Source organism: Ornithorhynchus anatinus, chromosome 4 (assembly GCF_004115215.2).
Source record: "Ornithorhynchus anatinus isolate Pmale09 chromosome 4, mOrnAna1.pri.v4, whole genome shotgun sequence".
Classification (NCBI taxonomy): domain Eukaryota; kingdom Metazoa; phylum Chordata; class Mammalia; order Monotremata; family Ornithorhynchidae; genus Ornithorhynchus; species Ornithorhynchus anatinus.
The window spans coordinates 62,617,017-62,633,660 of NC_041731.1; the positions used below are offsets into that span (position 1 = coordinate 62,617,017).

At 42.0% G+C, this 16,644-nt stretch overlaps 1 protein-coding gene across 1 annotated transcript in view; it reads right to left on the minus strand.

The window, feature by feature from the left end:
* Positions 1–16,644, minus strand: part of RGS22 (regulator of G protein signaling 22) — a 130,100-nt gene that overhangs the window by 106,611 nt on the left and 6,845 nt on the right. Inside the window, exons 3-4 of the mRNA XM_029064178.2 lie at positions 10,237–10,299; positions 1,418–1,633 (exon numbers count right to left, since the gene is read on the minus strand). Of these exons, the coding sequence (XP_028920011.1) occupies positions 1,418–1,633; positions 10,237–10,299 (279 nt within the window). The remainder of the gene's footprint in view (positions 1–1,417; positions 1,634–10,236; positions 10,300–16,644) is intronic.

The window sequence follows — 16,644 nt, forward strand, 5'->3', positions numbered from 1 at the left end:
GAAAAAGGAAAAACAATCGAGTTTATTTGGGGGTTTGGATTGCAGGGTGGGGGAAGCTCCCTAAAGTCAAACAAGGTAAAGACACAAGTTTAAAAGAGAGTGGGGCATGTGGGAAGGGTATATGTCATTTCATTGTCATATGGTACTCTCCCAAGTGCTTAGTAGAGGGCTTTGCACACAGTAAACACTCGATAAATATAATTGATTTATCTAATTTATTGACTGACTGAACTCTTCTCAGGCCAGTTGGGGAAAGGAGGTGGGAAGACCTTGATATTAAAGAGTGGGCCCTCAGTTTCTTTCTACATATTCTCAGAAGAGAATTGAGCCCTACAGCCAAACCTATTTGCATCTAATTAACAGATTAAGCACAGTGTGGGCAGGGACTGTCTCCCTTTATTGCTGAATTGTACTTTCCAAGTGCTCAGTACAGTGCTCTGCACATGTTAAGTGCTTAATAAATACAACTGAACAAATGAATTAAAGAATCTGTCCACTCCCAATGCTACAAATTAATTTGTATGCCAATAGGCACAGCTAACCAGGAATGGATATTGCACATGAAAATTACCACCACAAAGAGTCAAAACAAATCCCTTTGGAAGTCACTGGTAAATGGCTAGCCACATTAATCAATCATCCATCGATTTTATTTATTGAACGCTTACAGTGGGCTTGAAATTACTCGGTCTTCGGCTAATCAACATTAAGTGTATACCAATTTTCAAGTCAAGGTAAATGAATGGTTACAATGTCCATTAGCCAGTATTCTGGCAGGACAAGGACTGTGTTCAATCTGATTATCTTGTATCTGCCCCAGTTCTTAGCACAGTTGCTAAATAAGTGCTTAATGCCATCATCCTCTTTATTATTATTATTCATTCAATGGTATTTATTAAGTACTTATTCTGTGCAGAGTACTGTATTAATCACTTGGAAGAGTACAATGTAGCCGAAAACAGTCATATTCCTTGCCCACAATGAGCTATCATTCAAGTTCTCCTGAAAACTGTAGAAATATTTTCATCCTCAGAGATACATACATGACTCCTATGGTCTCCGGTAAATATGGGGCACCTGCAATTCTCAACAAATTTAACCCAGTGCATTGTTTTTTTTGTTTTGTTTTGCTTATAGTATTTGTTGATTGCTTACTATGTGTCAAGCACTGTTCTAAGCACTGGGATAGATACAAGCTAATCAGGTTGACACAGTCCCTGTCCCACATAGGGCTCACAGTCTTAATTCCTATTTTACAGATGAGGTAACTGAGGCTTAGAGGAGTGAGGTGACTTGCACAAGGTCACACAGTGGACAAGTGGCAGAGACGGGAACAGAGCCCAGTTTCCTCAACAGCCCGTATTAACCTGAGCTATGATCGAAACAACAGGATTTGAATTCAAATGTAGTTTCTTACCAGAATATTATAGTGAATATTTATACTGTCATCTTTGGAAGGGATTGTCATCTTAGGACCATCACGCTCGGCCTTCTTCGTAACATCATAAATGGGATTTTGAGGTTTCTGGCTGTGCAGAATTTTTTTCAGTCGCTTTTTGAGGAGATGAGGAGTGTTGCTAACTACTTCAAACACTCCAAAATCAATATTAAATCGAATTGCTTCTGAAAATGTCTGCAAAAGAAATGGTTTAAAAAGAATAACCATGTTAAACGAAAATCACAGTTCAACTTGGAACCACCTGCTTGGGACAAAAAATATGGACACCACCTGCTTGGGAGAAAAAACAAAAGAAGAAAAAGGTGAGAAGCTGCATGGCCCAGTGGAAGGAGCATGGGCCTGAGAGTCAGAAGGACCTGGGTCCTAACCCTGATTCTGCCACTTGTCTGTGATGTGACCTTGGGCAAGTCATTTTGCTTCTCTGTGTCTCGGTTACCTCATCTGTAAAACGGATTAAAACTGCGAAGCCCATGTGGGACAGGGACTCTGTCCAACCCCAGAAGCTTATATCTACCCCAGCACTTAGTACAGTGGCTGGCACATAGTAAGTGCTTAACAAATTTTCCTTAACTCCATAGTTATTTTTTTAGGCAATATGAGCTAGTGCCTGGGAGCAGAGCTAAAGGCCTTTCTTTACATTTATTTTCCTTGTTCCTAGAATGCCAATTCCTCTATCTGGGTACTCAATTCCTCTTGCAGTTGCAAACCATTAATGAACCAAATAATGCATGAAAAGTATTTGGGTCTTTTGAAGACACCTGGGCACTAGGGAAAGTTTCATTCATTGATTAGCACTTCCTAGCTCTCACGGCTCAAGCACAATGACTGGGCAAAAAAGGCTAAAAGCAGAGTCTGACTAATTTAGAATTAGTTGGAATTATCTGTTTCCTGTTTTGTTTTTAAGTCGAATACTCTCAACTCAGAAATGTGACCGCCTCTCCATCTAAGGAATTTTTATGTCTGAAGTTCATTTAAAATTCTATTGTCCGTGTTAAGACAGCAGTCTGGAAGCCCTCAGGGCTGGGGCTTTCCAGAGAGTGCCAAGCACATGCCAGGACTCAACAAATAATAAATAACAACTATTAGCAATTAAACAAAAATGAAACATGAGCAAGCTTCAAATACATTTCATTAATTGTTTACCCTAGCCACCTTTCGAGCTCTGCACTCAAGTAGCAAACACTGGTGCTTCTAAGTTACCTTAGCCCCAAAAAAGGTTTATTTTGCCACCAAGATGTAAAGATAGTTGCGATAAACCAGATTCCACAAGAGATTAGGAGGATGCATTAAAGGCTGAGTAAGGCCAGAAGGAATTAAAAGTTAGATCATTTACCTAAAGATCAACCTCTCGGTTAGGTCAATGGCAAATAGTTTATGCCAGACTTGCAAACAAGGAAACTGAATGCCTACCCACAGAATAAATATTTGCCCCTAGATGCTACACAAGTCAAGAGGCTGAGGAGGTTACAACAGCACTCCACCGGCTACTGCATTCTATTCTGGGTTCTGCAAAGAAAGGGAGACTTGAAAACCTCAGAGAGGATTCAGACCGGAGTCAGAGGTGATGAAAGAGGCATAAAATTAGACTTACAAGAAGGGAAAGTCTTGAAGTGAAAGAGTGCTTAGAAAATGGCTCTTATACAAAGTTGACATCCAATACTCCTGAGGCCATAACAAAAGGAAGTAGGTTTACACTATAGAGTGAGAGATAAGCAGTTGCCAAAATTGTACTGAGCTATTGAGCACACTGTAGAATCTCCTTCTCCAAAAGACCTTTTAAGACCGTGAGCCTCCCTTCTAGACCGTGAGCTCCTTGTGGGCAGGAAACGTGTCTACCAACTCACGGCAAAGTGGATCCAACAGGGGCTGGGGAGTCAGAAGGTCATGGGTCCTAATTCGGGTTCCACCACGTCTCTGCTGTGTAACCTTGGGCAATCACTTCACTTCTCTGTGCCTCAGTTATCTCATCTGTAAAATGGGGAGTGAGACTATGAGCCCCACACGGGTCAGGGACTGAGTCCAACCCGCTTTACTTGTATCCACCCCAGTACTTAGTACAGTGCCTGGCACAAAGTGTTTAACAAATACCACAATTTTTTTTTTAACTCTGCTATATCATGCTCTCAATAACTACTATTAAGTGATTGACTGAGCCCCATCTGTTTAGGCATAAAACAGGGAGTCAGACTAGAGAATGTGTCTGTTTGCTGTTCTATTGTCTTCTCCCAAGCACTTAGTACAGTGCTTTGCACACAACTGAATGAATGAATCTCTTGAGTTTGCTTCTCACCTAGGATTTTAGGAGAACAGAGAGCTGTGGCAGAAGCCACGGATACCTCATTCGAAACCCCTGGACAAGAAAACACTTTTACTCTCCACTTGTGGATGCCCATGCACATCCATAATTGTTCAATTAAGCCACCACCCCATTCAGGAATGGTAAGAAGGAACAAGGAGAAAGAACAGGTCTGCTTCTTTTCTGCCCCAGGCCTTGATGAGTTTATAGCCCTTATTCCCACAGACATGCCTGGGGTTGAGAAACAATAGTTGGTATTTTCCCAAGTGTTTATCAGCTCAATTCCTAAATCTATTTTCTAGGTGATGAGGGATATGTGTGGGATGTGGGGAAGGAGATAGCCTATCTCCGGAGAGCTGAATACACTGATTTCATAAGGCACTCAGTTTTTCCTGGTACTGTAGCAAAATTTTTAAGTTTGAGGCGCAAATCCAGATCCCCCACAAGCTTTTCCACAGGCCTCTCTTTGCCTTCGAAAATTTCTTCTTTTAAGGCAATCATTATCCAAGTGTCCTAAAGTGAATTGGCCTGAAGGTGGTGAAAGCTAACTTTGTAGGATTAGTCATCCATGTGTGAAAAATATTTTCACAGAAAAAGCAAGTGCACGAAAATATTTTTACCACAATAAATTGTTAGTCCTTCAGTTCTTTGAAAAGGAGAAGAGAAAAGGCCTGTGAGCAATTAATGATGCTCTTCAACAGCCAACCCTGCAGCCGTGAAATTTCGGGGGTGCCAAATTATTCAGCCAAACAGTATTTAAATTAAAAACTAATGACTAGGTTAATTTAATACATGTCCCTCTCTGCTCCAAGACTGTCTTTACTAATTGAGCTCCAGAGCTGTATTTTTAACAGGCACCCTGGTTCACTGAATGAAAAACATCTGGCTACTGAATGTAACACCTCAGTTGCCAATGACAACTTCTTTTAATTTAAATTTTATTGTCATTTTGGCTTTTCTGACCACTAACCATTCATTAGGCACATTCATCAATGGGATAGGAGGAGTGATGCTTCAAACAATATGTTTCATCCCTTAGTTACTTGATCCGTCCAAGCTTCGCTGATCTCGGCACAAGTTGTGCCAAAGAACGCTCAAGTATTTTTTATGGTATTTGTTAAGCACTTACTACGTGCCAGGCACTGTACTAAGCACTGGGGTAAGTACACGATCATATGTTTGGACACTGTCTATATCCCACGTGGGGCTCACAGTCTTAATCCCCATTTTACAGAAGAAATAATTGAGGCACAGAGAAGCAAAGGGACTTGCCCAAGGTCACAGAGCAGACAAGTGGCAAGGCCGGGATCCTTCTGACTCCCAGACCCGGGCTCCATCCACTAGGTCACGCTGCTTCCCACATACTATCCTCCCATATTTAGGATTCCACACCCCTACCTCCGTACACAACATTTAAAAAAAATTAACCTTTGAATAAAGTGAATCCTTGAGAGGGTGGGTTGGGGTTGGGGAGAGGAGAGTATTAGCAGACTCACCTCCAAGAGCAAAGAAAAATAAACCAACCCACATAACAAAGAGCTTCTTTGAGAAGCTCTGATAAATTAGAATAGTTTACAGCTCTGAAAAAACATGCAGAAGATCAGTCTCCCCCTCATCCCCAAAAAAGACATTAGGGTAGAATCCAAAGGCGCTTAGCCAAGCCTGGACTGGTACACACATGACATATCTAGCCTTTTAGGGGTAACAACAAGCCCACCCCTCCAGCTTCTGCAAACCATAAGTGTCACAAAAATTTCAACCTCCCACAGAGGATCAACCTAAATCTGTATGTGGGCTCATCTATCTGATCCCACAAGAGACACGAAGCATAAAGCACACAAAAACATAACAAAAAACAGTTTTCACACTGCAGTATAGAAAGCTTAATACGCCAACACTAGAACATAAAGAGTTGACAGCAAAGAAACCTCCCAGACACCAAATGAAAGAAGCGTCTCAATGAGAGCTTGGCACCCGAACAAACAAAATGCAGTTTTTGAAGGCTAGGAGCTGGAAAGTGCCATGATCATTTATAATGATAGAAACTGTCCTTGATTCCCCTCAAAAAAAAAATGTGTGAGGAAACTCTAGTCATCATTTTGCTTCTCGAGCCATATAATAAGCCCTTCCACACTGTCTTCAAAGCCCCCAGGGATTATTCTTTCTTTTCCTTTTGGAAATTAGTTTCTCCCAAATTGGCGATAGAACAGGCCTTGATGGGGGCTCAGTACAGCTGAACTAGCTGCAGAGGCAGCATGGAAGCAGCGTGGCTCAGTGGGAAGAGCCTGGGCTTGGGAGTCAAAGGTCATGGGTTCTAATCCCAGCTCCACCACTTATCTGCTGTGTAACCTTGGGCAAGTCACTTAACTTCTCTGTGCTCAGTTCCCTCATCTGTGAAAATGGGAATAAAAAATGTGAGCCCCACATGGGACAATCTGATTACCCTGCATCTACCCCAGCGCTTAGAACAGTGCTCTACGCATAGCAAGCGCTTAACAAATACCATGATTATTATTATTATTATTACTGTTTGGTGAGACCGGGGAAGGGGAGGGATACAGTCTCTAGACTCTATGCTCGTTATGGGCAGGGAACGTTGTCTGAGAATCCTGTTGTATTATAGCCCCCAAAACAATGCGGTTCTGCCCCTCTCCACAGATTGTAAAGGAGAAGCATAAAAAACAGAAGCAGAGAATCCCTTCCAATATCGGAAGCAGCATCGCATAGCGGACAGAGCCCGAGCCTGGGAGTCAGAAGGTCATGGGTTCTAATACCAGCTCTGCCACTTGTCTGCTGGATGACCTTGCCCAAGGTCAAGTCATTTTGCTTCTCTGTGACTCAGTTACTTTATCTTTAAAATAGGGATTGAGACTGAGAGCCCCACATGGGACAGGGACTGTGTCCAACTCAATTTCCTTGTATCCAGTGCTTAGTTCAGTGCCTGGCATGTAGTAAGCACTTAACAAATACCATCATTATTATTATTGGCCTCAACGATAGTGCAAGTTGACTGTAGGCAGGGAAAGTGTCTACCAACTCCCTTCTACTGAACCCTCCCAAGTGCTTAGTTCAGTGCTCTGCACACATTACTGTGTGCTCAATAAATACCACTGATTGGCCGACTGATTGAAAAAGGTCCTGAATTCTCCTCACTCCCCTTCCCCTTTCTTCACCAAGGGGGCATTTTACAGCTCATTTTCCATTTTAAAAAATTTTCTGAGTATATTATCCAGGAATTTCCAACTGATTGATAAGCAACCAAAATAGTGCCCAGAATATACAGTCTCCACTTGCTTTCCTTCACAGTCTAGTCTGTGATAAGGGCTAATGACTTGATATTTCTGCCACTCCTCTGTACTGACACTTCCCCTAAATTTTGGGCTCCATGTCCATGCTTTATGTTCTTTCTTCTCAACCCGCTTCCCTCCTGTAGCAACATACCACTTCAATACTAATTCTTTAGCAATTGCTAGTTCCTCATCTCCTATCCTTCAAGCAAACTAAGTCCCCAAAGGAGGAGCAATAAGGCAACGTCAATAAAGATAAATGTGGATAAAATAGATACAACAACGGAGTTGAAAACTACAGGCATTAGCCCCCAACTGACCTAATCTTTCATTGCCAACAGTGGAGTATAAACTCCTGACCCTTAGCTTTAAGAGAAGCAGTGTGTCCCGATGGATACAGCACAGGCCTGGAAGTCAGTGACTCCACCACTTGTCTGCTGTGTGACTTTAGGCAGGTCACTTAACTTCTCTGTGCCTTCATTACCTCATCTGTAAAATGGGGGGTTAAGACTGTGAACCCTGTATGGGACAGGGTCCAAGCTGAGTAATTTGTATCTATCCTAGGGCTTAGTACAGTGCCTGGCATACAGTAAGGGTTTAACAAATACCATTTTTAAGGGAATCAGCTCTCTCCCCTCTACTTATTCTCACTCTTCTCCCACTCCACTCCACTTCGCAAGCTTCGTTCTCTTTTCTCTTGCCGCTGCTGGCCTCTTGCTCATGCCCTTCCAACCAGCAAACCACTGTTCCCCCTTCTGAAACCACATCTTCTTCCCTTTTTAATCTCTCATCTCATTCATTCATTCGTTCAATAGTAGTTATTGAGCGCTTACTATGTGCAGAGCACTGTACTAAGCGCTTGGAATGTACAAATCGGTAACAGATAGAGACAGTCCCTGCCCTCTGATGGGCTTACGGTCTAATCGGGGGAGCTCATCTCTCCCAAGACAAACAGCATGGCCTAGTGGAAAAGGGGATCCGGGTTTCACTCTCGGCTCCACCACTTGTCTGTCTACTGTGTGATTTCATTCATTTTTGTATGTGTTTATTATGGTACTTATTAAGCACCTGCTATACCAAGCACTGTTCGAAGCACCGGGATAGATACGAATTAATCAGGTTGGACACAGTCTCTGTCCCACATGGGGCTCACAGTCTAAGAGTAGGAGGGAGGACAGGTATTGAGCCCCCATTTAATAGTTGTACAGTAAGAAGTTAAGTGACTTACCCACTAACCTCTCTGTGTCTAAATTACCTCATCTGTAAACTGGGGATTAACTCCTCCTTCCTTGGATTTAGATTATGAGCCTCATGTGGGATAACCTGATTATCTTGCATCTACCTCAGTGCTTGGTGCAGTGCCTGGCACATAGTAAGTGCTTAACAAATACCACAATTATTATTATTATCATTACAGAGGCAGAGCTGGGATTAGAACCTAAATGCTCCGACTCCCAGGCTCATGCTATTTCCACTAAGTCACGCTGCCTCTCACTTTCTCTGACAATTTGCACACCCAAAGTCATGATAAGCGTGGCTCAGTGGAAAGAGCACGGGCTTTGGAGTCAGGGCTCATGAGTTTGAATCCCAGCTCTGCCACTTGTTGGCTGTGTGACTGTGGGCAAGTCACTTAACTTCTCTGTGCCTCAGTTCCCTCATCTGTAAAATGGGGATTAAGACTGTGAGCCCCACGGGACAACCTGATTCCCCTATGTCTACCCCAGCGCTTAGAACAGTGCTCGGCACATAGTAAGCGCTTAACAAATACCAACATTATTATTATTATTATGATAAAGATCTGTCTGTAGAAACAGCACTCTCCAATGTAGCAGTTTGCAAATGGAATGGAGCCACAAGTACACTCCACTTTGAAAGATGGAAAAGTCCAGTGTACAGTGTACAGTGTACAGTGCACACTGTAAGCACTCAATAAACACTACTGAAGGAAATATGCCAAGAACTTTAGTGCCTCAGAAACAAACACTTGTACTGTCTCGAGTACTTAAAGCACTGCTCAACACAGAGTATGTCCTCAGTAAATACTATTGATTGATTATTGTGCGTTTCCCAGCATTATACAAGCAACACCCAGGAAGAGTATCACGAAAGCCAACAGGGGCCATCCTGTAGCTCCTCGTGGGAAGGGATGATATCCACCAACTCCGTTGAACTGTACTTTCCCAAGTGCTTAGTACAGTGCTCTGCACACAGAAAGTGCTCAGTAAATACCAGTGATTCTATGCACAATATTAATAGGAACTTCGTTCATTCAATCACATTCATTAAGCTCTTACTGTGTACAGAGCACTGTGTACTAAGCACTTGGGAAAGCACACCACCACATTAAACAGTGTCATTCCCTGTCCAAATGAACTCACTGTCCAGAGGCGGGGGAGAGAGACATTAATACAAATAAATAAAATTACAGATATATACATAAGTGCTCTGGGAGGGGAAGAAGAATAAATAGTAAAGAGAAGCAGCGTGGTTTAGTGGAAAGAGCACAGGCTTGGGAGTCAGGTTATGGGTTCTAATCCCAGATCTGCCACTTATCAGCTGTGTGACTTTGGGCAAGTCACTTAATTTCTCTGGGCCTCAGTTACCTCATCTGTAAAATGGGGATTAAGTCTGTGAGCCCCACATGGGACAACCTGATTACCTTGTATCTCCCCCAGTGCTTAGAAGAGTACTTGGCACACAGTAAGCACTTAAAAATACTATTATTATCATTATCATTATTATTGTTATTAAAGAGAGCAAGTCAGGGTGACACAGAAGGGAGTGGAAGATGAGGAAAAGTGGAGCTTAGTCTGGGAAAGCCTCTTGAAGGAAATGTGCCTTCATTAAGGCTTTGAAGGGGGGAGAATAATTGAATTTACCATAAGCAGCATCTTCAAAACTAAATGACAGCTATAAGCATATTGACAATCACTTTTCTTATTATCTTTTCCTTATTTGCTTCAACTCAATTACTTTGAAAAGTAATTGAAATCTTTAAGCTAAATTCCTTTAGATAAATAATCTATTCCAAATTAAGATCCCTAATCTCTTCCAAAATCTAAAAAAAAAATCAATGAATTCTCCAAATAATACTACCAATACACAATATGCCAAAAAATTATTTTTGTACCATTAACTAAATCATTTAGTCCTTTTTTGCTTTCATGGAATAAAGATGATTAAAACATACTTACTGGAAGACACAAAAATTCATTGAAGTAGTCCACAAGCATTTCATCTGTTGCTAAATAATCTTCCTATAAGAACATGAACATAAAATACTTAAATGTTAATCTATGAAAGAATATAAATTTACAATTGTCTAAGTATGTTCTTAATTTTTTATGGTATATGTTCATTCAATTCAATCATATTTATTGAGAGTTTACTGTTTGGAGAGCACTGTACTAAGCACTTGGGAAGTACTATGTTCCAGGGACTGTTCCAAGCGGGTACTGTTCTAAGTGCTGGGGTAGATATCAGTTAATCAGGATGGACACTGTCCAAGTCCCACATGGGGTTTATAGTCTTCATCCCCATTTTACAGATGAGGTAACTGAGGGGCACAGTGAAGTGAAGTGACTTGCCCACGGTCACACAGCAGACAAGTAGAGAAGTGGGAATTAGAACCCAGGTCCCTCTGACTCCCAGGCCCATGCTCTAGCTATTCTGGCCATGTTGCTTCTCTTATTTGTCTTCTGAACATATCCTCAAACTTACTTCACTAATGAACTATTTCACACTGATTTCTGAAATAAAATTAATTTTCATTTTTAAGGATATTAAACAGGAATTATCAATGGGGTGAAAAACGTCAAGAAGCAGTGAAATCTAGAAAGGCGAGAAAAAAATATTTCCTCCCCACAACCATAAGAAAGGTGAGCTTTTGATAAATACAAATCCTCTTTTAATATGTTCCTGTATGTAAGAATTAAACGTGTTTACTTTTCTAAGCACAAAGTTTTGAGTTTTGCATTCACTTAAAATTGGTACTGATGAAAACCAATAAGCAAAACTAAAATTTATTCATTCATTCATTCAGTTATATTTATTGAGCACTTAGTGTGCAAAGCACTGTACTAAACTCTTGGGAAAGTACACTACAACAATAAATAGTGACATTCCCTATACACAACGAGCTCACAGTCTAGAGTGGGGAAGACTGACCTCAATACAAATAAATAAAATTACAGATACATACATAAGTGCATCTGTTCCTATTCAAGTCACCTTTCTTATTAATGATTTCCATTTTGTCAGGAAAGCAAAAGCAGCGTGGCTTAGTGGCAAGAGCCCGGGCTTGGGAGTCAGAGGTGGTGGGTTCTAATCCCTGTTCTGCCACTCATCAGCTGTGTGATCTTGGGCAAGTCATTTAACTTCCCTGGGCCTCAGTGACCTCATCTATAAAATGGGGATGAAAACTGTGAGCCTCACGTGGGACAACCTGATTACCTTGTATCTACCCCAGTGCTTAGAACAGTGCTTGGCACATAATAAACACTTAACAAATATTTAAAAAAACCTCTACTGCATCATTTATGTAATTTACTGTGTAATTACATTTCAATTTCACAAATAAAATAGAATGATATGATACTACTATTTTCTTTTGTAAATATTGTCATATCTCCATCTTTCCATTTTCTTTTTCCTTCTAACTTTAAATAATATTGAATCTGTCTCTCCTGATAGAGTGTAAAATCCTTGATGACACAGACTGCATCCTTTACCCCATTTGAAATCTCCCTAGGGCTTTCCCCCTGTTGGAGTTAAATTCCTTGCAGGCAGGCAGAGATCCTGTAAATTAACTTGTACTTCTCAAAGCACTTGCTACATGGCACCTCGCAAGTGGGCACTCAATAAATGTTATGACTACTACCACTAGGTAGAAAGTTAATAAATACTATGGATTGTGTAGGCTGGTAAATTGCTAATAATAATAATTGTGGTATTGTGGTACAGTGGCCCAGGCAATGGACTAAGCACTGGGTTAGATAAAAGCCCCTTCCGGTTATCGTCCTATCTCCCTCCTACCCTTCCTTTCCAAACTCCTAGAACGAGTCGTCTAAACTGAATTCCTCAACTCCAACTCTCTCCTGGACACCCTCCGATCTGGCTTCTGTCCCCTCCACTCCACCGAAACTGCCCTCTCAAAGGTCACCCATGAACTCCTTCTTGCCAAATCCAATGGCTCCTACTCCATCTTAATCCTCCTCGACCTCTCAGCTGCTTTGACACCATCGACCATCCTCTTCTCCTCGAAACTTTATCTCACCTTGGCTTCATGGACTCCATCCTCTCCCGGTTCTCCTCTTATCTTTCTGGCCGTTCATTCTTGGTCTCCTTCGCGGACTCCTCCTCCCCCTCCCATCCTCTAACTGTTGGGGTTCCTCAAGGGTCAGTTCTTGGCCCTCTTCTGTTCTCCCTCTACACTCACTCCCTTGGTGAACTCATTCGCTCTCATGGCTTCAACTATCAAAAACTATGCAGATGACACCCAAATCCACATCTCCTGCTCTGTTCTCTCCTCCTCCCTCCAGGCTCGTATCTCCTCCTCCTCCCTCCAGGCTCGTATCTCCTCCTCCTCCCTCCAGTACGTCTCCACCTGGATGTCTGTCCACCACCTAAAACTCAACATGTCTAAAACTGAGCTCCTTATCTTCCTTCCCAAACCCTGTCCTCTTCCTGACTTCCCCGTCGCTGTGGATGGCACGACCATCCTTCCCATCTCACAGGTCCGCAACCTTGGTGTCATCCTTGACTCAGCTCTCTCATTCAGCCCACACATCCAATCCATCACCAACACCTACTGGTCTCACCTTCATAATATCGCCACGATCCGCCCTTTCCTCTCCATCCAAACGGCTATCGTGCTGGTACAAGCTCTCATAATGTCCCAACTGGATTATTGTGTCAGCCTTCTCTCTGATCTCTCTTCCTCCTGTCTCTCCCAGCTCCAGTCTATTCTCCATTCAGCTGCCCAGACCATCTTCCTACAGAAACGCTCTGGGCATGTCACTCCCCTCCTTAAAAATCTCCAGTGGTTGCCTATCAACCTTTGCATGAAACAAAAACTCCTCACTCTGGGCTTCAAGGCTCTCCACCACCTTGCCCCCTCCTATCTCACCTCCCTTCTCTCTTTCTACTGCCCACCCCGTACACTCCGCTTGTCTGCCACTCACCTCCTCACGGTTCCCTGTTCGCGTCTGTCCCGCCGTCGACCCCTGGCCCACGTCCTCCCACTGTCCTGGAATGCCCTCCCTCCTCACCTCTGCCAAACTCACTCTCTTCCCCTCTTCAAAGCCCTACTGAGAGCTCACCTCCTCCAGGAGGCCTACCCAAACTGAGTCTGCCCTTTCCCTCTGCTCCTCCTCCCCTCCCCATCACCCTCTCCCGCCCTCTGCTCTTCTCCCTTCCCCTCCCCTCAGCACCGTGCATATTTGTATACATTATTTATTTATTTGGTTAATGAGGTGTATATCTTCATGATTCTATTTATCTTGATGATGTTGTTTTGTTTTATTCTGTTTTGCTTTGCTGTCTGCCTCCCCCGTTTAGACCGTGAGCCCGTTACTGGGCAGGGATTATCTCTATCTGTTGCCGAATTGTACATTCCAACCGCTTAGTACAGTGCTCTGAATGAATGAATGAATAAATACAAGTAAACTGGGTTGGACCCAATCCCTGTCCCACATGGGGCTCACAGTCTCAATCCCTATTTTACAGATGAGGTAACTGAGGCCCAGAGAAGTGAAGTGACTTGCTCAAGGTCACCCAGCAGACAAGTAGCAGAGCCGGAATCAGAACCCACAATCTTCTGACTCCCAGGCCCAGGGTCTATCCACTACGCTGCATGCTGTTTCCATGCGTAAAGAGAAATAAGAAAGGGAGAAAGAGGAAGGTTATATGCACTGAGACTGCTAATTTCACTCCTGTTCTCACTTGTGACTACCAACTTTGGAGAACCAACCAAGAGTGGCTCGATCTTGGCCATATTTGGGCTAGTTTCCTAGTGAGCAGCCCTGCCCTCTTAAGACTGGCTCCCGTGCACTTTGACTTTCCAATAAAGTTTAAGATTAATTTTCCTGTTCTTCTTTAGAACAGGAACCAAAGTGCATTTCTTTCTTGACAGAGATTGAGGGTATTCCATAAACAAGTGGGGTAAGATAATTGCCTTCTATTGAAATGCAATACTTCTGTTTTGACAACGTTAAACACCAAGTGGCCATTGCACAAATCATAACTGCTTAGGTAAACCTTAAATGGCAGGCTCGGCTTTTGTTTTGTCATTAGATAAGACCATAATTTAAGCGTGACCTCTGATGTTTGAAAGTATGAGTCCTTTAATGAACTAGATTTAAGTATTTGATTAGAATATTTTTATGTTTGTGAGAATGTTTTAGTTAGAAACTGATGCCTTGTGAATATTATAACATTCTTTTTTTGGTTCGGCATAAATGATACAATACACACCTCAGAAAAGGTGGAATTGCTGAAAAGGAATGATGATATAATTCATAACCAGTAATATAAATACTATTTAGATTCAAGAATAGCATTTAAAACTAAAATTGTTTATCTTTGGACCCAAAGACATTTGAAAATACAAAGGAACATTTGCTTTTTATTTACTGAAAATATTGTGCCCTTATATTTCAAAAAAGCAAACAGGATCATTTACCTATAAAGTTACTACTCCATTACCATATTTTAGTGCTTCCTGTATGTATCGGAAATATTTTAAAATAAAAGAGTTTTAAGAAAATTAATAAAAAGGGCAAACAAGTAAAAAATCAGGCATCTATCTGAGTAGCAATAACTAGTTTGTATTTCCCAAAATCTGTTCATTTTTAAATGATGTTCTCCCTTGTAACTTTTTTCCAAAATCAGGAGTTTTGCATTTCTTTATCAGTATTTTCTTAGGTGAACAGTCAATGTACTAGAACTCAAACTAAAACAAATTCATGCTTTAATTTCAACATGGATTATTAGCTCATTAATGGGAAACTTGCTGGCCCAGATTTTTTCAGGAATCACATCTAAAACTGTGGAAGTTGTTCAATCACTCATCCTATCCCACCTTCATCAGCCTCCTTGCTGACCTCCCAACCTCTTAACTCTCCCCACTTCAGTCCATGCTTCACTCTGCTGCCCAGATCATTTTCCTACAAAAACGTCATGGACACGTCACCCCACTCTTCAAAATACTCCAATGGTTGCCCATCCACCTCTGTATCAACACAAAAACTCCTCACTATTGGCTTCAAAGCACTCAGTCACCTTGCTCCCGTCCTACCTCACCTGGCTACTCTCCTACTACAACCTAGGGCACCCACTTAACTTCTCAAACGCTAACCTTCTCACTGTTCCTCAATCTCGTCTATCTCGTCACCAACACCTCGCCCAAGTCCTCGCTCTGGCCTGGAACGCCTTCTCTCCTCAAATCTGACTGACAATTACTCTCCCCACTTTCAAAGCCTTACTGAAAGCACATCTCCTCCAAGAGGCCTTCCCTGGCTAAGCCTTCCTTACCTCTTTTCCCACTCCCCTCTGCGTCACCCTCACTTGCTCCCTTTGTTCACCCCCCTCCCAGCCCCACAGCACTTATGCACATATCTGTAATTATTTATATTAATTTGTCTCCTCTCCTCTAGACCTTAAGCTAGTTGTGGGCAGGGAATGTGTTTATCGTTGTATTGTACTCTCCCAAATGCTTAGAACAGTGCTTTGCACATAGTAAGTGCTCAATAAATACTATTGAATGAAGGAATGAATGCTCTTCACACAGTAAGCACTCAAAGAATGAATGAATGATGCATGTCATATATCATAATCTGTTTTATCCATGTAATGTGCTCTTAAGGATACTGAGGTTGAAATACGGCACTTGTGTTGGCAATATTAGCTACGTACATGGGTGGGTTTCCAAAACCCAATAGGTACACTCTCCTAAGTGGCAAGTTATCAGAGTTCGATAAAAACACCATGAGATGAACCCATGAAATATTGATAAATTAAATGGCTCCCAAAGTCATGAGTCACTCACTGTTTGGAACTTCAATCAGTGAAGAATAATGTTCAAAAACAATGAGTAGGTCTTTCACTCCCTGACTGCCAAGTTAAGTAAATTGTTTTCACCTGGGCTTTTTTAGATGAACATTGTCCCACAGTCATAGAAGCTAGCGTTAACTTACTGTCTGAAACTGGTCTAGTGGATAGAGCACGGGCCTGGAAGTCAGATGGTCACACAGAAGGATTGTTTGTTGTGTGACCTTGGACAAGTCACTTAACTTCTCTGTGCCTCAGTTTCCTTTTCTGAAAAAGGGGATCAAGACTGTGAGCCCTATGCGGGACATGGACTGTGTCCGATCTGATTAGCTTGTATCTATCCTGGTACTTAGTGAAGTGCCTAGCTCATAGTAAGTACTTAATAAATACAGTTTAAAAAAAGCTTACCCAGTTCATATTTTTACAACTCAAGATAAAAGTAAGGCAATCAGGAGTTGACTGTACCTCCCAGTAAAATACTCTTTCTTTTTTCTCCCTTTGGAAAACCTTTTTTTTCCAAAACACTCTTTTGTTTTTTGCTTTTTTTAATGCTG